The sequence below is a fragment of the Mobula hypostoma genome, chromosome 3 (assembly GCF_963921235.1).
Source record: "Mobula hypostoma chromosome 3, sMobHyp1.1, whole genome shotgun sequence".
In the NCBI taxonomy this organism is placed as follows: Eukaryota; Metazoa; Chordata; class Chondrichthyes; order Myliobatiformes; family Myliobatidae; genus Mobula; species Mobula hypostoma.
In genome coordinates, this window is record NC_086099.1 from 86,780,506 (window position 1) to 86,804,135 (window position 23,630).

General features: G+C 35.7%; 1 protein-coding gene across 10 annotated transcripts in view; it reads left to right on the forward strand.

Annotated features, from left to right (window-relative positions):
- The window catches only part of lcorl (ligand dependent nuclear receptor corepressor-like), a 129,495-nt gene that overhangs the window by 80,836 nt on the left and 25,029 nt on the right, over positions 1 to 23,630 (forward strand). The window contains exons 1-2 of one of the 10 annotated variants that reach the window (XM_063043388.1): positions 17,011 to 17,029; positions 23,194 to 23,278. The exons of 5 other annotated variants lie outside the window; for them this stretch is intronic. Coding sequence is in view for 4 of the 5 variants with exons in the window: in XM_063043389.1 (XP_062899459.1) it covers positions 8,741 to 9,791 (1,051 nt within the window). In the remaining variant the exon portion in view is untranslated. Of the gene's footprint in view, positions 1 to 480; positions 1,923 to 8,740; positions 12,878 to 16,966; positions 17,030 to 23,193; positions 23,279 to 23,630 lie in introns of those variants that run through there. 4 more of the 10 variants (XM_063043390.1, XM_063043391.1, XM_063043389.1 and 1 more) reach the window with 4 other exon arrangements.

The following is a 23,630-nucleotide window of genomic DNA, read 5'->3' on the forward strand; positions in this document are numbered from 1 at the left end:
TATTATTTGCTGAGGCTTCTTAAAATTTTAATATCTGATCTATCCTCCAAAAGATGCTCAACAGTTAATATCTTATGATGTAAAGACTTTAGAACCTTTGTACAGGCTGGATGTAGAGTGTTAGAGTGGATATGGATACAGAATCTATGCAAAAACAAGCCATAAGAAATATAGGAAACAAATAGCTGAACATCCCGAGTTGTTGAAGTGGAAACTGCCCTCCCACCTCCACCTTTCCAGTTGTGGCATCCTAATAAAGCAGCAAGAATTCTAGCTGCTAGTTTGCTTGTTTTGCAGATGAAGTCAACTGAATTTCATTCAGTATTACAAAAAGAAGTTTCTAATGACAAAATGAGCTGGTTTGAGTTAGTTTTAATTTAGTTAATAGAGAGTTCTGTGATGTGATTTTTCTTTTCTACAGATATATTTCTGACAAGTAAACTTAAACTCTATTATGTTTCATTTTGCTTTGTTATATAGGTGCTATGTTATGACGCAGGGACAAATATACTGCCAGTAGATTTGATTGCAGTGAACATTAAACAACAATTTCTAACCGTTTACTGATTCAATTTGCATTGCATGTTTGAGAATTTTGTAATAGAAACTCATATGGTAGATCACTGAACAACTTTGTACTCCAGTATGTTGATAGTTTCTTTTGTGCACAAGGAATGCGCAAAAAATACTATTTATCTTTCTTTCACCTTCACAGAACTATTTTGGAACATCTTACTAGTGCAACATCTGAAAACTTTTAAAGTGCCAGAAGTGTCAAATATCAGTGCTAACTTGTTTAGCCAGATTGTTGTTACTTTTTTCAGTATTTAAAATAATACTATTATAAGTTTTCTTCTTGCAAAGTGTTTTGAAATAAAAACCACTAATACATATTATATCCCATTTATTTTACTTTCCTTTCATCTTCACAACTTAAATTTTAATTGATCATTAAGCACTTTAACTTTGTTCTTAAGTGTTTTATTCCAGGCATACACATAATGAAATTCATATTGTCATTAAAGATTGAGAATATATCAGAATCAAGATGGTAAAGGAATTTGCCCAAATTCAAGTCCGGGTACAATTATTTTCTTCATAATCTCAGCAGGTCCTAGAGTGGTGTAGATTGGAAAGTTGACTGATAGGAATGAAAGGGTTACTGTATGAAGAACGTCTGGCAGCTCTTGGGTTGTATTCCCTGGAGTTCAGGACAATGAGGGGGGAATCTCATAGAAATAGTACAAAGGTTAAAAGGCATGAACGGATTAGATATGGCAAAGTTATTTCCCATGGTGGGGGATAATAGGACAAGAGGGCATGACTTCAGCATTGAAGTACGTCCTTTTAGAACTGAGATGTGGAGAAATTACTTTAGTCAAAGGGTGGTAAATCTGTGGAATTTGTTGCCATGAGCAGCTGTGGAGGCCAAGTCATTGAGTGTATTTAAGGCAGAGATAGATAGGTTCTTGATTAGCCAGAGCATCAAACAGTATGGGTAAAAGCTGGAGAGTGGGGATGACTGGAAGAATTGGATCAGCCCATGACTGAATGGCGGACCAGACTCGATGGGCCAAATAGCCTACTTCTGTTCCTATATCTTGTGGTCTTATTTAGGTGTTCTCACAAAAGTAATTTAAATTGATAAGGCACATAATGTTCCAATATATTTCCAGTTGTGGCCTATTTGCTGCTTTGCCAGATAAATACGTAAGTTTAGCAAGATTGACTCCTTGGCATCCGGGAAAGATAAGTGGAGGTGAGTGAGAGCACAAAACTAATTAGGCACAAAGAACAAAAATGGTACTTTCTTAATACAAGCTCTTGCTGCAGCCCTTTTACTGTTGATATGTGGATAGCAAGACCAGTTTAAAAAGTTGAAATAATCAATGCTCACGTTATTGTAGCTTTAATGTGCTTGCATTCTGTGTAGAATTAAATTTCTTTAGACAAACATCATTAGTATAAACAACATTTCTGTCAATACCCTTGCATCCGTCAGAATTGCCATCTGCAAAGTTTTTTAAAACAAAAATAGAGCCAGACTATATTCTTAGCTCAATTTTAAATATGAACTATTGTCTGATCAAAAAAGAAAATAGTCTGTATTCTTCCATAGTATGGAAATGGTAAAGATCAAATGGAGAATTCTTCCTTAGTTCCATAATGTCACTTTAAACTATATGCATTTTATTTCTGTTAATATAGGATAAATGCCATATCTTGGAGTATTAGGGTATTTTACACCCTGTCTCTAACTAGAGACACTAGTTTATATTGTATCTATAATGTTTGTTTACATCCAGTGGTTCACCCCTTTTTTTTTCCATTATCAAATCTCAGTCCTCATTTATTATGTCTACCATTAACCAGTTTCAGAAAGAAAATTTAGATACTTTTGTTAATTCTGAACAGATACTTCATGAACTTACTGGCTTTAGTTTTGATAATTTTATGGCAGGCTGATAAGGAGGACGGTTGATCAGGATACTTTTGTTTATGCAGTTTTGGATCTGAGAGAGATGCAGTTAAGCAAACAAGAATAGTGAGGTCCTTCCCACCCGCTTGCTGGCTGTCAAGCCTGCAGTTTAAATTGAAAGTTTATAAATATCTTTGTTTACCAACATTCACAGTCACTCAAAACCCATTAAAATTAAATATATTGCTATAGCTCAGAAGAGTAAAACCACAAACATTTGCATTCAAAGCCCGTTGATTTCATAGGGCTCTTCATATTTCCATCAAGTTAACATAGTACAGTTTTAGGGAGTTCACTCTCAGCATAAGAGGTGGAGAATTTGTGGAATTTCATGCTAGCATAGAATTTCACAGAAGATTTGTCCCATTATTACATATATATTTCATAAAATCATTGACTTGGATGCTTAGTGTTGTGGTTCCTTTAATTAGATTTCTGAATTTGTGTTTTGAGAATGAAAATACAAATGTGGGTATGACACTGAGTTAATACACCTCTTAATTCTCACGGGAGGTTTTAAATCCAACCTAATTGTGTAGGTCTAATTCACCCTTTTGCTGTTTTAGTTGCAAGTATCCTATATGAAATTAACTGAGAGTAAGCAAATACACAGCCAAGGAAAAGAGATGAACTGGGGGCAAAGGAGGGGGATGAGTTGTTGTACTAGTAGTTAAAGGAAAGGTTTTTTGGTGGAGTGGAGAACAAAAGTGATAAAATAGGGGGGGGGGTAAGTTTAAGGCAAGTAGGAGATTCCATTGAGTCAAAACAAGAGAGGTCCAAGTTAAATGTAAATGGTCACAGGCAGAATACTCAAGGGAAGGGAAGCATTGGAAAGACCAGCAGAGCAGAGTCATTGAAACATACTGTAGATCAAAGTGGTATTTATTGTCATATGCACAAATATGCGTATGCACAGTGCAGTGAAAAGCTTACTCACAGCAGCATGACAGGCACGTAGCTTCAGATACAAAATATTCACAAGAGAAAAACATTCTTCAGAATTGTACAAGAAAATGCAATTAGAACAAAAAAATGAAGTCCATTGTAGTGCAAGGTGGTCAAGTGTTGCTATACTTAGGTAGTGTTTAGGGTGCTGCAGATTGGTTCAAAGACCAAGTACTTGAAGGGATGTAGCTGTTATGGGACTTTAGGCTTCTGTACTCCTCTCTGATGGTAGCTACAAGAAGATGGCATGACCCAGATAGTGAGGATCTTTGATGATAGATGGCCCCTTTGAGGGAGCATCTCATGTAGGTATCATCGATGGTGGGGAAGAATGTTCCATTGATATAGTGGGCTGAGTCCGCTACTCTCTGCATCTTCTTACATTTCTGTGTATTCGAATTGCCGTACAAGACATTGATGCAACCAGTCAGGATATTCTCAGCAGTACATCTGCAGAAATTTATTAGTGTTCAATGACACTTCAAACCTCATTAACCATCTAAGGAAGTAAAGTTGGCTGCCTTTCTTTTGATTGCATTGAGGCTTTACATGTGGACCACCCACATACTGTGTATCAGAATGGGGCCCTGGTCCAGGCAATAGCCTCACCACCTCCATCCTCATTGTTTGGTGCAAATATTTTCCATATTCGGCACCTGCTGTTGGAAAGTGTTGAGGTGGTTAGATATGAATCTGTAGAACTCATTGGCAAGATAAGAGTGCTATAGAACAGGGGTCCCCAACCTTTTTTGCACCACGGACCGGCCAACCTGGAGGGATGTGGGGGTGTTAAAAATGACCGGAATATAGGTGATAAGTCAACTATAAGTCACTTATAAGTGGCTGATACACTCAATTTCATTTCTAATGGGGTTTATCTAACGAATTTAATATTAAACACATATTTTCCTCGCATGAATGTAGTGGTAAATCAATTATAACAGTGGTCCCAAACCACTGGGCCGCGAAGAATGCAGCGGTACAGCGGTGGCCAGAACGCACCCAGCACATCTTTAAGAAAAAAGCCGAAATAAACAAGCTATTTAATTAGGTGCCGCCCGGCATGTAAACGTCAGCCCAGATCAGAGGCGATTGCCAATTGTGTCACCTCTGATCTGGGCCGACGTTTACATGCCGGGCGGCACCTAATCAATTAGCTTGTTTATTTTGGCTTTTTTCTTAAAAATGTGCTGGGTGCGTTCTGGCTACCGCTGCATTCTTCATGGCCCAGAGTTTGGGGACCACTGAATTATAAGTCACTTATAAATCAATAGCACCATAACATTTTAAGTAACGTTTGCATATTTTCCTCGTATGAACATATAAAATCATTGCAACACACCAATATCGCTGAATCAGTGGGAGTCCTGGGTTTGTTTTCCTGCAACAAGACGGTGCCATCGAGGGGTGATGGGGGACAGTGATACTCAAAAGGGGTTCCTTATGTCCAGTCTGTTCCACATTTTAGTTTTCATTGCATTCATTGCAGAAAACTCCACTTCGCAGCGATATGATGTTGGAAATAGAAGCAACACACATCAAAGTTGCTGGTGAACACAGCAGGCCAGGCAGCATCTATAGGAAGAGGTACAGTTGACGTTTCGGGCTGAGACCCTTCGTCAGGACTAACTGAAAGAAGAGCTAGTAAGAGGTTTGAAAGTGGGAGGGGGAGGGGGAGATCCAAAATGATAGGAGAAGACAGGAGGGGGAGGGATGGAGCCGAGAGCTGGACAGTTGATTGGCAAAAGGGATATGAGAGGATCATGGAACAGGAGGCCCAGGGAGAAGGAAAAGGGGGAGGGGGGGCGAAACCCAGAGGATGCGCAAGGGGTATAGTGAGAGGGACAGACGGAGAAAAAGGAGAGAGAGAAGGAATGTGTGTATATAAGTAAATAACGGATGGGGTACGAGGGAGAGGTGGGGCATTAGCGGAAGTTTGAGAAGTCAGTGTTCATGCCATCAGGTTGGAGGCTACCCAGACAGAATATAAGGTGTTGTTCTTCCAACCTGAGTGTGGCTTCATCTTTACAGTCGAGGAGGCTGTGGATAGACATATCAGAATGGGAATGGGACGTGGAATTAAAATGTGTGGCCACTGGGAGATCCTGCTTTCTCTGGCGGACAGAGCATAGGTGTTCAGCGAAACAATCTCCCAGTCCCCAGCCCCGAAACGTCGACTGTACCTCTTCGTATAGGTGCTGCCTGGCCTGCTGCGTTCACCAGCAACTTTGTGTGTTGCTTGAATTTCCAGCTTCTGCAGAATTCCTCGAGTTTGGAAATGGAAGCAACATTTTCAGTGCTTTCATGGCTATTTCAGGATATTTAGCCTTGACTCTGATCCAGAATGCCGGCAGAGATGTTATGTCAAACATACTTTTCAGCCCACCATCATTTGCAAGTTCGAGGAGTTGATCTTTTTTCCGCGCTGACATGGATGATTCACCGGGCACATTCACAAATGGGTCACAGACCCATTCCTTTGCACACCTTGGGTCACTGATGACCTCGCTTGCGTAATGACCTTGCGTGCGTTAAAGTTCAACAGTGTGTGTAACAGGGAATGAGGAAAGGTGCAGCTGACTCATATCGTTTCATATCGCCAAATCATATCGTTTCCTCGCGGCCTGGTAGCACATGCTTTGCAGCCCGGTGGTTGGGGACCACTGCTATAGAACGCTCTTGTTCCTTGAACTTGAACTTAAGTGAAAAGTATATGAAGACAAAGACAGAGGGATTAGGGTGGGAGAGGTGCAGAGAATTAAAGTAGAGGATAACCAGGAGCTCATGGTGATGTTGTGATGTTGTATTCAGCAACAGAAAGTGATCACTAAATCTACATTTGATGTGTCCAGTGTAGCAGAGACTGCATTTTCTGCAGTAAGTAATAGCAATTTTCTGCAAGATATCTAATTAACTATTTCTCTTAGACAGTTTCAACATGAACTGGTCTAAATATATCTAGGTTTTGAATTATTTATTGTGATTTGTTCTTTGCTTAAATTTAACAAGGTTCAGAAGAGATGAGATTTTGTGAAGTTAAATTTTGTGTATATTTTTGCCTTGTCACCTTCCAGTCTTTCTGTTTCAGTTATGCCAGATCTGTAATATTCCTGTTTATATTAGTAGTTCATTTGACTAGTTTTCACCAGGTGTGCTGTCTGATGTCTTATCGCAGTCAGTTCCTAATTGTCAGGTCACCAGCAAAATGTCTTGATAAGTTGTTATTAATCAAGAATTGTGTGTCCTGATCTTTGGAGAGAACAGTGAATATTCTATTGTTGAGTATATTTTAAAAAGATAAATAAATTTTAGGCTCTTAAGAGTATCAAAAGGTATAAAAAATGGGCAAAGAAAATGGAATCAAGGTTGAAAACTAGAAATTCTCTTACTGAGTACCATAGCAAGCTCAGGGGATCATGTAGCTTACTTCTACTTTTAATCATTTTTATTTACCTTGTAGAATAATTCAGTATAGCATCTTGTGGTACATTTATAATAAATGGAAACAAGGGAGCTTGAGACATTCAGTAAGTAGAGAAACATACATGAAAAGAGAAACACCATTTTCAGGTCAAAAACCATTTTGTCAGAGAGGTACTTTAATTGGAGAATAATGATGGCAACTCCAAAACTAAGGTTTGAATACATTGTAATCAAATTTCCATGAAGTTTAATGTTCATTTACACCCATTTCAGGAGCACTCATACAGATCAATTTGGTTGATTGTTTGCCTCTAAAGTATTTTGATTCTCACATTTAAGATATCAAAAGTCCTTTCAAGGGGAAATAAAATTACCTTGTGTTTAAGCATTTCCCAGTCTCCATATGAGGTGCAAAATCAATTCAGGCATTGATGATTAATACTTTGTCAATATTGTGCTATTAAGATTAATATGTTTTAAGTAACTTAAATTAGAATTGCTGGCAGTTGGGATACTTTTCCAGCTTGATTGTTGTATAGTGTGGTGGAGTGGCACAGTGGTGCTGCCTCACAGTACCAGAAATCTGAGTTTAATCCTGACCTCTAATGATGTCTGTGGAGTTTGCATGTTCTCGCCAAATTGTGAATTTTCTCCAGGTGGTCTGCTTCCATCTATATTCTAAAGACGTGAGCTTGATAGTCATTGTTAGTTGCCCCTTGTGTGTAGGTGAAGGTTAGAATCTGGGTGGAGGGGAATGATAGAATGTGGAGATAATAAAATAGGATTAATATAAATGGTGGTTGATGATCAGCATGAATTTAGTGGGCTGAAGTTTCTGTCTCCATGTTGTATCTTGCTCTTATTACCTGTAACAACTTTCTACTCAGTAGCTAATAAGACTGCCAATATAATATTTGTATCATCGTTTAAAAACATTATCTTATAATTTGGAAAATTGAACTCAATTGAATTATAGGTAGCCATGAAAATTATTTCAACGAAATGCCTGTTAGTGTTGTTACAGTTCCTTGAGCTAGAAGCATACAAGTTACTATTAAATAATTGTAATGTATTCTTTAGTATTTACACACTAATGTAACTAATTTAATTTATATTGACACTTCTGGCACTTGAGGTATTTCTAAGCAACCTCAAAGAAAGTTGTACTTATAGGACAATTGTTATTAATATTTGAACACTTGTAAAGACTTTGTGTGCCTTTCTTTAATGAAAAGTGCAAAACAAATGATGTTTTTTTACTGCAGTGGCATGTGGCCAAAACTAGAATTGCATCCTTATCTGTTTATCTGAATGTGTTTAAAATTAATAGCTCTAAAATGTCACATTTGGATTGTCACTGTGAATTTTTATTGTGCAGTGTTACTGTGGCTTGTGCTTTGTTTTGTGCAATATTTTGGAAAAAAAAAGATCTTAGCATGTTGTGATTGCAATACCCTGCCTGGAAACAAAAGAGGGTTGACTCTTTTATTACTTGTTTAGCGGTAACGTCACGTTTCTACTAACACATTGATTTAGGACTTAGCTGAAAAGGACATTAATTGAAGCTCTAAAACTGTGAAAGTTGTATTTTTGTTTTGCAAGCAACTATCACGAGATAACAACTTCAAGAAACATTAACACAAATATTGAACTGTAACATAAAGCTTTTGCCGAGACTGCTTTAGAAGTGCAATCAAACATTTGCACTGTCCACCAGAACTGTAACCTTTTGCAACTTTAAGCAATCACAACCAGAACGCAAAGACTTAAACAGTGAGAGAAGCAGTGATGTTACCCAAGCAAGCCTGTAATAAAGGAGTGGACCCTACCCTTCCATAGCTGTGTGCCAGTCTCATGCGTCAGCTTACCATCGTTTCATTCCATCCATCCTAGGAGACTACAGAAAAACACTGAAGAGCACGTGAAACGAAGTGCTGAATTTGCAGATGGTTTGCTTTCAAAGGCCTTGAAGGACATTCAGTCAGGGGCATTGGACATGAACAAAGCAGCCATACTTTATGGAATACCTCACCAGACTTTACTTTTTCATTTGGAAGCCTTATCAGGAGGAGCAGCACCATTGAAAAGTAAAACAAGAGACACCAGAGAAGGTTGTTTCTCGAAGACCTTTGGGGAACCTAATGCTCTTCTACAAAAAGTTGCATTGTGGGCTCGAGCTCAGGCAGAACGTAGTCCCGATCAATGCAGCGCATACCGAAAACTCTCACATCTAGAAACCTCAGAATTGAAATTCCCCACTGCTTCCAGTTACCTCCATCAGTTAACCCTGCAAAGAATGGTTACGCAGCTAAAAGAAAAAGATGACAACCTTCATAATGAAACTGTCAGTAGCTCTGTTGTTCAGTTAAAAATTCCTCAGGTACGAGCAAGCTCTGTGCCCAAATCCCAGTCTGACAGCTGTGGCCTCCTCGATGTTATGTACCAGGTATCTAAAACCTCCTCACTGCTGGAAGGATCAGCTCTTCAAAAACTCAAAACTATCCTACCCAAGCAGAGTAAAATTGAATGTTCTTTACCTTTGACTCGTTCTAGTGTTGATTCCTACCTACTGCATGGAGACCTTTCTCCGCTATGTCTTAATGTAAAAAATGGCACAATTGATGTGCCATCTGAAAACGATAGTCAGGATCATATTAGCCTAAAAGACAGTAAACAACCGCGAAAAAAACGTGGCCGCTATCGGCAATATGATCATGACATTTTGGAAGAAGCTATTACAATGGTAATGAGTGGAAAAATGAGTGTCTCTAAAGCACAAGGGATTTATGGTGTACCTCACAGCACTTTAGAATACAAAGTAAAAGAACGATCTGGGACACTGAAGACACCTCCGAAGAAGAAGCTCAGATTAACAGATGCTGGGTTGTTCAGTATGACAAATTCAGGGACAAGCAGCTCCAAAAGTAGCAACAAGTCTACATAAATCCTCCTAAGGGATGTAACTCAGATGGACCTCACCATACAGTAAATGCTATTTAACTAATATTGTAAAACCACCCTTTGGCCTTCAGGCAAAGCATAATTTCAAGCAGGGATTTGACTATACTTCAAAAGGAATATACTTAAGTACAGTCATATTTGCTAGTTCTCATCTTAATGCTCTTGTAGAATAATACTAATTGATTGTGTTTAGAAAAGTTGTAGTAAGAAAATTGCCACATTATAAATGTTTTCAGTGATTGGGTTGAAAGACACAAATAGTAGTCAAACATAGCATTATTTATAGGATTGGCTCACTGAGCCCAAGTCAGGAAAAGAAACAAACTGACTAGTAAGAAAATTTAATTCTTAACTACAAAATCAACCTGCCAACTGAAAGGTATAGTAAATTCATAAATGTTAAACATGTTTTAATCAATGAAGATGTTGGAGCACATTGTGTGCTATGTTTAAGTCTGGGCCATTGTGTAAAAGTTACACAGTATGTTTCAAATTGTGTAGTAAAACAGACATACATTTCACATTTGAAAGTGCAAAATTAGAGAATGCCAACAAAGAGATTGGCTGGTTTAAACATTTTTTTCAAAGAGCTGTAAAGTTCTGTACTAAGTATTCAGTGCTGTTGGCAAAATATTTATTTATTTATTTTTCATGAGGCTATCGTTTCCTCCTTTTGTCCCGTGTAATTTTCCCAGTCCACTTAACCATGTGCTACTTTGCAGGCAACAGTCCACTCTCAAGTTCCGTGCCTTCCACTGGCTGACTTCACTGCAATCATGAGAAGATTTTTCTTTTCCCCAACTCTCTACCCTGCCCCCATCGGTCTTGCATGGAAACACAGTGGATGAAATTGGCATTTCGGTAAAATGGGACACTAATCTTTCTGTGTCCATGCTTAAAAGGATTGATACTTCTGCACGCTCAATCTTTAAAAACATAACAAAAGTTTAAATTTTCATTTTTAGTCAGCTTTTAAGTACCCTCCAACCATAGTTAGTTGTATGAGTAAACTATGTATAATGTCACATGCTGCAAGTTTAAGAAGGGAAGTAATCCCTGAATTGATGCTCCAATTTCAAGATGCTTAAATTGAAAATTTGAAAAATTCTTCTTTTTATTGAAACTTGGATAAGCTATAGGTGGACAAAATGACTAACAAATTGATAGCACTGTACAGAGCATGATGCATAAGATGCACTGAAAAGAATAGTATGTTTTATTGCTCTTGTTAGTCTGTATTTAATGAAAAATGTAGGTATAGTATATGATATCAAGGTTGCATTTTTCACACTCCCATGACGGAATTTGCTAACTGTAAACTTAAGCTGCTGCTAAGTTAAGTGTTTTCTTGTCAGAGACTTTAAACATGCTTAGTTTTACAAATGAGTTTTTTGCATCCTTACATCATTCTCAATACAAAACCAACAGCTGCTTTTCTTCTAGTTTTACAAAGCTAATCTGTTCATTCAGTTTTTGTTGATCATATGCATTATCACTGAAAGACTACCAAATTCAACTGTTGCATTTTGATATAGATTTAATAGAAAATAGCTTTTTGAATTCAGGGTCTCTATGATTAGATAAGAAAAGCTTTGGACAGATTTAAGTCTCTTGTGTTGCTAATGATCCAGTTTTCTAATTTGTGACTTAGAATAGGGAAGATTTAAAAGAAAAATACTTTTGTGTGAATTTGGATTTAAGGTTGTACCTTTGTAGTTCATACGGAAGGTTTTTAAAGATGTAAGAGATGCCATTCAGAATTATAAAGATTAGACGAAGTTACCTTTTCTCATTATACTATGAAAGATTGGACTTATTGTGCTTTGGCAGTATAGACATGGCAGCATTCTGCTAACTTGCCATAAAAAAAACAGAAGTGGCATTATTTAATTTAATAATTTTTAGAATTTGGTCACAATTTAAGTTCAAGCTTTACAAAATACCTTTTAAATATGGTTCCAGCTTAGTACTAGGGATGTCACGATATTATGTTGTCTTGTAATATGAATAATTAATGTTCTCTTAATCCTTTAAATCATTTCATGCTGTTTTACATTGTCAGTCTTATAATAACTTCAATTAAAAAAACAGGAACTGTCACCGTTTTTGAGTCAAACACTTCAATGCCATTTCATTTCTTATTTTCAAATCAAAATATTAAAATAATCAACAATTTAAAGCAGTTTAGATTGAATGGAGAGAATGCATAATTTAAAATAGGGACTTTTTTTTAGAAGATTACTAGCATTATTAATTGAAATAAGGCCTTGGAATTGAATAATATAAATTTAGTGATATTACATTTTTCTTAAATCTATGAGAGCTTCTTAGCCTTTTGTAATGTGTATAAAACACAAGTTTTTGATTATCTTTAGAGGTAGGAAAATAGATTTTTGAAACACTACATGTTTGACTACTGTGCCACTATCTATTTTTAATTAGATTTCCCCATAATGTTAATATCGTGACAACCAAGTTTAGTACTTAAGAATGTTTCTGAAAAAAATTTTGTATTGCAAAACAGTGCCTCTGTTTTTAGAACTACTGCTCGGTAATGTTCAAAACCATTTTCTGGTAGATGATGGGGAAATTTTATATTATATATTATGTTTATTAAAACTAATTTTAGTTTATAGTAAATACAGATTTATCACCTGTTTATTTTCAAATTGCAGTGCAGTATTTCCATTATCACAGTAATATAGCTAAACTCTGTGGCTGCCTTGATTTTAAAAATTGGTTAATGTAAAACTGATTTTAGATGATTAGTTATATTTATGCATAAATCAATTGCACTATATTCATGAATTATTTATTACAATATTTTCTAATGAAAACAATGTTATCTGGACAATGTCTTGTGGTGTTATACATTTACTGTGATTCTGTTTTCCTATGACGTGTTGTTTAATAATGCTCAATCTGTACAGATTTCAGCTGTTTTAATTGTGTTTATAGGTTGTAATTTGTAGTAAAGCACTTTGATGCTTTTGCACATAAAATTGAAAACTAGTAAAATGTGATTGTTGTTTTTTTTATGTACAGTAGATTGTAAAGTTGTGTCTTCCATGTTCTTTATTCTGCATCCTACTAGACAGAAGAGAAGAAAATTAATAGTTGAAATTATTTAACATGACTAATACTAAAGTTTTCTTTTTCTTCTGTTGTCTTGTTATACTAACTGAAGCACATTGACAATCAAATCTCACTGCACTGCAAGCATTATCGACAGTATGCATGATTTTGTATGCAGTTAGTCAAGGAGTTTTTCATTTGCTTTTGAAGCATATATATATATATATATATATATATATATATATAAATGATTTTCCTATCAGATTTGAAGATTATGTATTGGGATCAGCTGAGGGATTTTTGTTTTTCTGGAGATAAAATGGCTTTGAAATGGAGCTGATTGGTTTACTTTTGCAGGTAGTTGGGGCTGAGAGCATGCAGGTTGCTCAGTGGTCTAAATAATGTCTTTCCATGGTGTACAGTACAACTTGGGTGCAGTGGGTACTGAAGTGATGTCGTGGTTTTATTTTGAAGTAGGATCAGTGAAATAGGCTGCTGTTCACGTCTGTGAATGTCTATAACTACCTGTGTGGTTAGTATTACACAAAAACTACTGTACTTTTGATTATTAACTAAGTACTGAGAAGGTAGAAGAATGTATAAAACAATTTATTGTTTTTATTTATATATATATATAGAGAGAGAGAGAGAGAGACAGGGAGACAGACAGACACACACACACACACACGCACACACAGTTTATTAATATTGGAACAGAAACAAAAACATACCATTCTGTCTCTTGTGTCTACGCTACCATTCAAATAAGTCATGGCTGATATATACCTCAATTTATCTCTTCATACTCCTTAATCATTAGGTACCCCAGTCTAGTAGAATCTACTGAACTCTATTAAAAATTTGTTTTCCCTACATCTGTAGCTTTTTAAGAGCATCATCTGTGTGAGAACATGCTTTCTCATATTTTGCCTAACTCTAATTTTATCTGCCCTTATTCTTAATTTCCCTTCTGAAGGATATGGTTTATCCATATCGTCTTTTGAAAAAAGTGCAAGAAATTCAAGGTCTCCTCGCTATTTTCATTACTTGAGGGAATGTAAAACACTTGTTAACCCATAAGTCCCTTTCATTTTTTCCAATATAAATCTATACAAGCAGAATTGTGGATATTGCAATCAGATAAAATTTATAGCCTTTAGAATAAGAGGACATTGAGGGAATTTTGACACTTGGCAGGATGGAAGTTTTACAGAAGCTCAAAGCAACTATGAATTTACCAAAGTGCTCTAAGCATGCATTTACAGTATTGCTGGATGAGCAAAGGCTTTAATCTATTTTGTCCATGCAGGTCAATAATGAATCTAATTAGGTTACTCCTATTTCTTAATTCTTCGTGTGTAGCCTTGTAGGTTGTAGCTCTTCAAGTGTTTAGGATCATTTTACATATGATGAATGTTTCTCACCTCTCCATCACCCTTTCAGCCTTGAGTTCCAGATCCGCAACGTGTTTCATACCCCAACTGCTCTTTGGATGAAGGAAATATTTACTTAATTTCCTTCTAATCCTTCTACCTATTAATTTAACTGTATGCACCCTAATAACTAACAGCTGACCCAAGAGAAATAAGCACAGTACTTTCCCCCTTTTTAGGTATCTTACGACTATATCCACCTCTGTTAAGTCTATCAGTTTCATTCGTTCCAAAAAATATGCCCCCTCTAGCTCTTACAGCATCCTTGTAATTCTTCTTTACTCCTTCTCTAATGCTATCACTTTCTTCTAAATTGGTGCCTGGAATGGTACACAACACTTAAAGCTGTACCTTAACTAATGGTTTATGCAACCCTAGCGTAATCACCCTCCATCTGAGCTACCTGATTTCATTGACTGGCCAACCTCATGGATCTTTAAATGTGTGTTCCCAGATCTAGCTCTTTCTCTACAACTTACTATTGTCTTCTCATTTATTATCTATTTCCATGCCTTGTTTGCTCCCCGCCCCCCCCCAAATTCATTTCCTCACACTTCTCTGGGTTGCAATCCACTTGCCACTTCTTTACCCTCCTAAACAATCTCTTCATATTTTTCTTTAGCCAAGTACTTCTTCACTTGCCAGGTGGAACTTAGTCAAATGAAAAAGCATGAAGAGAATGGAATCGGTACTAAGGACTGAGTTCCGTTCCAGTTCCACAAGCAGCCTAGATTGTTTGATCATACTGTTGTGTTTGACCTTGAGGTGATAAGTGCATGAACATAATTCCAAGTAAAAATAAACAAGAAAAAGGATTTGCTAAGAAAGATAGTGGATAAACCATGTGTGTTTATGAAAGTTAACCCGAAAATCTTTCTCTAATAACTTGTATGATGCCCTAGTAGATGAGACTGAACAAGTGACCACTTTGTGAAAGCAGAAGGCATGGCTGAAGTGTTAAATAAGTAGTTTAGATCTGTCTTCACAAAAGAGAAGTAGGTTCGAAACACATAGATGAGGAAGAATAGAGAATTTGAAAGAATGAAAGTAGAAGGAAATACTTAAAAGATTTTCAATGCAAAATATAAAAATATCATCTACGCCTGATAAAATACACCTTTGGTTACCAAAGACAGTAAAAGTGAAAGTCTTAAAAGCTCTTGGCACGTCTTGAAACCCCTGTGCAAAAATACAAAATGCAGACTTGGCTATTACTGGTCAACCAGAATAGCATAATTGTTAAAAAGGACAAGCTTAGGATGTACTTTAGTTCTTTGAGTCATATGGTGAGAGCACTGTGATTAACGTTCAAAAAATGAAACCTATGATAGTAAGAGGTCATGAATTATACGGTTAATCGCTAAGTGACGTAAAGTAGAAGAATAGTTTGTTTTTCCAGTCTGAAGTATATGCAGTGATATCCCCGGGGCGAGTAGTGGGACCATTGCTCTATGTGATTTACAGGAAATACCTATGCTTTGTTCTATATAATTTCAAAGTTTGAAATCTGTAAAATTATTAAACTATAAATGGGAAGTTAATAGGCCTGTGAATTTGGCAGGTATATGAACAATGAAATTTAATGTAGTGAAATGTTAAGTTGTTCATATTGATAGGAAGAGTGAGAGAACAATATTAAGTAAATGGAATTATTTGAAAGAGAGGGCACAAACAGTTGGTCTTTGTTGTTCGGACTGGTAAAAATGCATACAAGATCTTTGATCTTAGAAGTAGAAGCACAGAATATAAAAACAAGGAAGCAAAGTTAAATTCATAAAAGTCTTGTTTGGAATATTGTGCAAACCTCTAGGTATTAAACTTTAGACAGAATGTGAAGAGCATAGGTGTGGAGTGGATTACAGTTTTACCATGCATGAGGGATGTAAATTATGGGGGAGATTCATATAAACAGGGTTTTCCTCTTTGCAGTAGAAAAGATTAAGGGGAGGAATTGATTGTGGTGTTCAAAATAACCAGAAGGTACATGTTTAAGGTAACTGACAAACAAAACACATGTTACACAAGGAAAGATCATTTACAGATCGACTAGTTTTCTGCAATGCATTATTTAATATGATGGCTATAAATAAGTTCAATAATAAAGTCAAATAAACACTTGAAAAGGCAAAATTTAGGGCTGTGAAGAAAGAACAGGGATGTGGGATTAATTGGGCAGTTCTGTCAAGATCCAGTACGGAAACAATGGCTCAAATGATCTTGTGTCATTCCATGATTCTGTTTTCTAGTTCCACAATTAGATTCCATAAATGTGCGTATATCAGACATAATTCCTTTTGCATCTGCCTGTATTTGTTATTATATTGGTGCAAGCATTTTTTTGGAGAACAGTTAGAATCCTTTTTCAAAGATAATCAAATTGCAGAATTTCCAGTGCAAAATTAAAAGAATTACTTCAAAACAATGCCTCGCATTGTGTTTCTGAAGTATTTATGCAAAAGTTGACCATATAGAGACTGATCTCCTGATCAAAAAAACTTCATTTAATATGAGATTGGGTGGCAAAGCAAATATGGCATTCACCTTTGTTCCTGATATTCTTCTCTTCTCCCTTGTTCTCTTCTTGCTCCTTTCCCTTCCTTATTCTCCCACCGCCCCTTCCCCCAACCCTGCATTGTTTCATTGCTTTCAGCAGCGGGGTGGCAAGGGAATTGCTGAGAAGATGCATCCCTGATTAGGAGACAGACACTCTGCGGTAAGAATTAAAGATAGCTTTGCTTTTAGTTACATCTTTACACTTTCTCAAATTGGAGTAGCAGAAGTTCTGTGCATGTATGCTGAAAGATGAATTATAAGCTGTTGTCTTGGAATAAACTTGTAAATATGTAGAGGCATAATCACTCTGAGCACTACTTTTTTTAGGCCTTACCTGGAATATTCAGATTTAAATTTTCTTATTTTAATTTTTTGTGATGGTAAAATTGAATATTTTAATGGATTGAAGAGTTTGTTTTCTAATAGAAATAATGCACAATATATTTGAATCATTGAACAGAACAAAAAAATAAACAGAAGCCATTCAGCCCCTCATACCTGCTCTGCTGTTCAATAATCATGGCTAACCTTAACCTCAGCACAGTTTTTCTCCACTAATTACTTATCACTTCATTTTCTTAATATCTAAAATTCTATTTATCTCTGTCTTGAACTCCACTGTTTTCTCTGGTGGATGATTCCAAAGATACAGTACCTTCAGGATGAAGAAAGTTCTGAATTCTGTCCTGTGTTGCGTTTGTAGTATATAAAACAGCTTTGTGTTTTAAATGTATATACAGAGGAAATTGAAAAAAAATTGGCACCTTAATAGAGTTGAAATAAACCAAGGAAAATTATGCATGGGAGTGGGATCATATCATTCATAGTAACATGGAGATTCTGATGCTTAGAAGGTAAGCACAAAAAGCAAGGTGTAATGGAAAATAAAAGTAGGTGTGAAGTTAAAAGAAAATTAGAAGGTAAAACTGCAGATGCTGGAAATCCAAAATAAAAGCAAAAAATGCTGGAATTACTAACCAGGTGAAACACCTTCTGTGGGGAGAGACACAAGAGTTAACATTTCAGGTCGATGATCTTTCTTCAGCACATGGATCATCATCCTGAAATGTCAGAACACTTTCTCTCTTCACTAGTTGTGTCAGATCTCCTAGGTGTGAGTATTTCATACATTTTCTGCTTTAATTTTTGGAAATGAGATGTTGCATTGAAGTTGGCTGTTCACTAAGCTTGAAAAGACATGTATTGGAAGTTCTATTGAATGTCAATAGAGTGAACCTGACTAAAAGTTGGCTGAGAAAGAAATACAAAGCAACATGGGGTAAAGTATGAAAAATAATCCGGGTAATTCTAAAAAAGAATTAATATTTATAATTGAGACTTGAGAAAACTCAGCCAAAAATGAGATAAGCAAAGAGTAAAATAGGTGTCTCTTTTCCATAGGTGCTGTCGGCCTGGCCTGCTGAGCTCCTCTGGTATTTTGTGTATGTTGCAGAAAAATAGGTGGGACCATATGGAAGAATAGAATTGAAAGCTATTAACTCGAAGATGAGAAGTCAAGGAGAGGAGATTGGAAAGATGCCTGACTAGAAATAAAACAGAGCAATGTATATGTTCTGTTTATCACAATAGCTGATATTAGTGTGAAAGATCTTAAGGAAAAACTTAAGAAGTACAGAGGGAAGGTTTAAGACTGTAGAAAGGCTTAGATAATTGTAAGGAAGTTTCTGCATTCTTTGGGGGGAGTACAGACAATCTCATGAACATCATTTGACTTCCTGACAAATGTAGTATTATCTTAAGCAAAAGGCACTCTAAATAGCAAACTCTCGAGATGCTAGAGTCTGAAGCAACAATTTGCTGGAGGAAATATGCAGGTTAGAGGCATCTGGGGGAGGGGTGGAACGGAAGGATTGATGCAGGTTTTCAACCATGTCAAACAAAACTACTGTCTTTTTTTGACCTTCCTTTATATTCATTCGTGCAAGTTAATGTGAGATGAGCATTGCGAAATATGGAAGAACAGGCACTTTTGGGTGCAAACCATTGGTCCATAAGGATGGATATTTAAGATGTACAATAGCTCCCTTGGCTAATCTACAAGCTATTTGATCATATTAGTACTAAGTAAACATTAATGAGTACAGCTGGAATACTATGTGCATTTCCTGATATGATGTTAAAGGAATATAATAAAGAGAGTACGGGTGCAATTTTCAAGGTTGTTGCTGGGATGATTATGAGAAAAACTGGCTAGGGTGGGGTCCTTTGGGACTGTAAAGGCTGAGAAGAGAGTTAATAAAGGAGAACAAAGAAAATAGAAGCTTCAGAAGAATGAAGAGGGAGCATTTATGTCCTTTAGCAGTAAGGTCAATAACTAAGGGGCATGAATTTAAAATAATTGGAGGAGTTAAATGGAAAATAGAATTGGAATTAGTTTATTAATGTTACATGTACTGAGGTAAAATAAAAAGTTTGTTTTGCATACTGTTCATACAGATTAAATCATTACACAATGCATTGAGGTAGCACAAGGTAAAACAATAACAATGCAGAATAAAGTTTAACAGCTACAGAGAAAGTACGGAGCAGGTAGACAATAAATTGCAAGAACATAGAGAGGTCGATTGTGGGGTCAAAAGTCCATCTTACTGTACTAGTGTTATATCTACTTACAATAGCAAAGTAATTTCTGAGATCTGGATGTGGCTACCTGAAAATGATGGAGTGAGCTCTAAGGAGCAAGATTAAATGGTTCTCTTTGGCAAACATGGCCAGGTTAAATGGATACTAACTATGCCATAAATTCCTTTGATATTTTTATCATATAATATCCGTATTGTTTCAAAATCTGTGCAACTCTGGTCTTGGGTCCATTTCATGCAGTTACAATCAGTGTAACAATTTATTCCTCCCAGGTTCAAGTACTTTGCACCAGCTTTGAACACTCAAACTGATTCAAGTTCTCCACTTAGTAGAATTTGATCTCATATTAAGCACTGAGTAATTTCCAAAATAAAAGCAATCAGACAGTGATGATGGACAAGGTTTTTATCATTTTAATCTGGAAATATTTGTTGTGGCATTGAGAAATGGAATAGAGGACCTTGCTAATATAAAATGGTTCAGTGGCACACATTTTGGGACAAGATATGGTTAAAGGAGGAAATTGCTAACTTCCAGGATACATGTGAATCTATTTCTTGGTAAATGAAGGAAAAGGTTAATTTTACGGATGAGGGATGGGTGAGGTTGATCATAATTACATCAATGTTCAAACAATGTAATGCCTTGTATGAAACGTTCTGAGTTAATTACCATTGCACTCTTGGGATTGTAAGTGGATCCAAAGGTGAAACATAATAGAGTTATTTGAAGTTGGAGTTGGGTCTTGATAAGTGTGACTATTCATTTCTTAGGAGGTCCACCATATCTCTATATATACTCATAACAGGGTTTGAACAACCTTTGTGCCTTAGATCTCCAACTGAGTATATGTTAGCTATGCACACTGCTGTGATATATCCAAATCACTTTGATCTTTTACATCAGTTCATTGATTGCTCCTTCTGAATGAACCTCTGCCCATAAAAGTTGTTGTAACTCCAACCTCCAAAATAAACGTATCCATTAATGTATTTTGTGGCATGCCATACTACAAATTGAAAAGCTGACCTGATGCATGTGATGCACATAATTGTTAAATGAGTTGCAACTCCAAGATTTTTAACATGTATAAGAATTTGTAAACTTAGTGTGATTGAAACCCAATAGCAGTAATAAAGAAGAGATTCAGAAATATATAATGCATTTTAGGTATTCCTTTGGGCCCTCATTGCTTGTACTAATTTTTGCTCATTTTAAGTTCAGGGTATTAGGAAAGTTCCAAGTTATGGCAACATCTTCTGATGGTGTAGTATTATGCTGTACTTCTAATTCTCCAGTTGTGTTCTACAAAGAAACTGGGGACAATAATCCCAAATGAAGAAGAAAGCTGACAGAAGATTAGTGAGAACAAATAAAACATAACAATATACAAATAGAAGCCGTCCATGACTGTTGCAGCTACATTTAAGGTCTGTTGGAATCCAGAACACAGATGCTAGGTTAATTTTTAGAGTGACCGTATACAAGTAGAAAACAGCACAAGTAATTATAATTTAATGAAACAGTGCTCAGAAATGAACAGTTTGAAATGAAATTTCAGTCATTGTAACTTATCACAAAGAAGCCATGTTTTATGTAAAGAATTTATACATGGTGGATAATTTTTGATAGAAAGTCAGTACACATTTCTCTGTTATTTTCAGATTATACTGAATAAAATTCTGTAAGTTCTCTCTCTTTTCAATGGAATAACTGTTGAATTCCTCACTCCACCAGAGATTCCAATTCAATCCTGACCTCTGTATTCATTGTGGAGTTTTAACATGGTCTGGTGACCATGCAAGTTTCCTCCTTGTCCTCCAATTTCCTCCCACATCCTAAAGATGTGGTTTAGTAGATTAATTGGCACTGGAAATTGCCCCTAGTGTGAGTAGGTGAGTGGTAGAATCTGGGGAGAATAAAATAAGTACATAAATACATAGGGTTAGTGTAAATAGGTGGTTGATATGTAGCATTGACTTGTTGGGCTGAAGAGCTATTTCCCATGTTCTATAACTCTCTGTTAATGCCACTTTTCACCAGTTCTTAATTGAAAGTACTAACTGTAAAATGATGTCATTAAAAATCACACCCCTTTTGAGGGTGAATTTGTAAACTTGATATGATGACTGAAGTCCAATAGCAACAAAAGAAAAATACAAGTGAAGTGCCTTTGCTAACAACAGGAAATGTACACCATTACTGGCATTATGAGCACCAGGTGGATGATTGAAGATTTTTTAATAAACAACTATGTAAGATAAAATTGTAACCTGACTAAATTGAGTTTAATGTTTTTAAACAAAGATTTTAATTAATTAACTGAGAAGTAAGCATTAATAATAAGTTTTTGGGCATTTCATCCAAAAACTTAATTAGCTTAAAGTAATAGGTAATTTCTCACTTATTACTTCATGCACAAGCAAATCTTATATATACTGATCATCAGCAGAGAACACTTAATTCAAAAGTTGATAGGCTGCTATGATAAATTATTTTTAATTAAACTGTAACTGTTCAATGGATGTTTCACTTTCATCTTTAAAACCATAATGAACAAGTGAATTTTGGATGAAACTCAGCAATTTCATCATACCAAACCAGGAAGGTACATCATATCAGCAGTTTTCTAAATCAATAAGTTCATTAACCGTGTTGAGAAATATGAACTGATGATATGTCTTTTCGTTATTGCCACTGGTAAAGAAAAAGCAGATTTATTCAATCATTGTTTTCAAATCTAATGCAGCAATCAATCATAAAAGTTTATTATTTTATTTCATAGTAGAGGTAAGCTGTAACAAATATAGTTAGAATGGTACCGACATTAACACAATAAAAAAAATCACGTTTAATGTAGATCTTTTAGAAGAGTTATGCTGATTAACTCAAATTTGTACATTTTTTGATCAATGAGCTTACATTTTTATTCCACCATGAAACGATACTTCCACAATAACCTTACAATATATACTTTGATGTTAACAGTATTAATAAAATTGTGAATACTTTACTGGTTAGAGGATGGGGCAACTAATAACTTAAACTGGTCTCTCTTCAAAATATCTGAAATGACTTGAGAATTTTGCTGCATTTCTGTAGGATGTCTTCGAGTTGAGATGTGATGAGGTAAAGAAAGTTAGAAAATGCTAAGCCACTCTTGTTTTTAGTACATCACCCACTAATACAATAAAAAATGTTAACAGACAGTAAAATTACTGTATTGTTCCTCTGCCATGAACTTCAGAAATATGTCAGTACAGAGGAAATAGTCTGTCAATGATCATGTTTTTCCTCAAAGCAGTTAGAATGATTGCGGGAAGTTATGGAAGTACCTGGCTTTGTGAAAGGCATTTCAGATTAAGGGGGGCATTCTGTATATACAGTCTATTTTTATAAGAGCTATGTTATAAAAAATGTCATGAGCCTATCTAGCTTTTATAACTCTGAAAGAAGACCAAATATTTAAAGATCCTAGGAAATCTTAATTATCATTTGATTGTTTTTTTTTTCAAAGTAAGTTTTAAACTTAAACAAAAATATGTTCCTTTAGTTCTTTTGTGAAGGATAATTACAGTTCCTGTATTTAAAAATTATCCGCACACAATTTGAAGTGCAAGATAGAAACTTTTAGAATTTATAATGAATTTTAAAGCAATTTTTCAGCCATGCAATATACAAAATTCAAAAGTATTTTTGATTTCATTATCTTATTTACAGGAACCTACACTACCACAGCCTCAACTTAGTAAAGGCTTGCCATAGCAACTTGACTGTATTTATGGCCAAGTTCTTGGAAGATTAGGTTAGTGAATTGTCCCAATCCTTTGGCACAGTTGGTTGTTCTAACCTATTTTTCAGTGAACTACCACTAATTTTGTTTAACTCAAATTTCAGCACAAACATTTCTCCATTTGCATATAAATGAATTAAATAATGTGACTTACACAGCAATAGACAATGGATGATCTGGAAGAATAATATTTTTGAATAACTTAAATTATATCCTTAGGATTAGGTGGTACAATATAATGTAGATTCTGGTTTTTAAAAGGTTAAAACTCAAGATGAATAGATGGTTCAATAATCCCCTCAGGAACACTAATTGAAATTAGTGTTATATTTTTCTTAATTTTATTTATAATAGCTTTAATTTT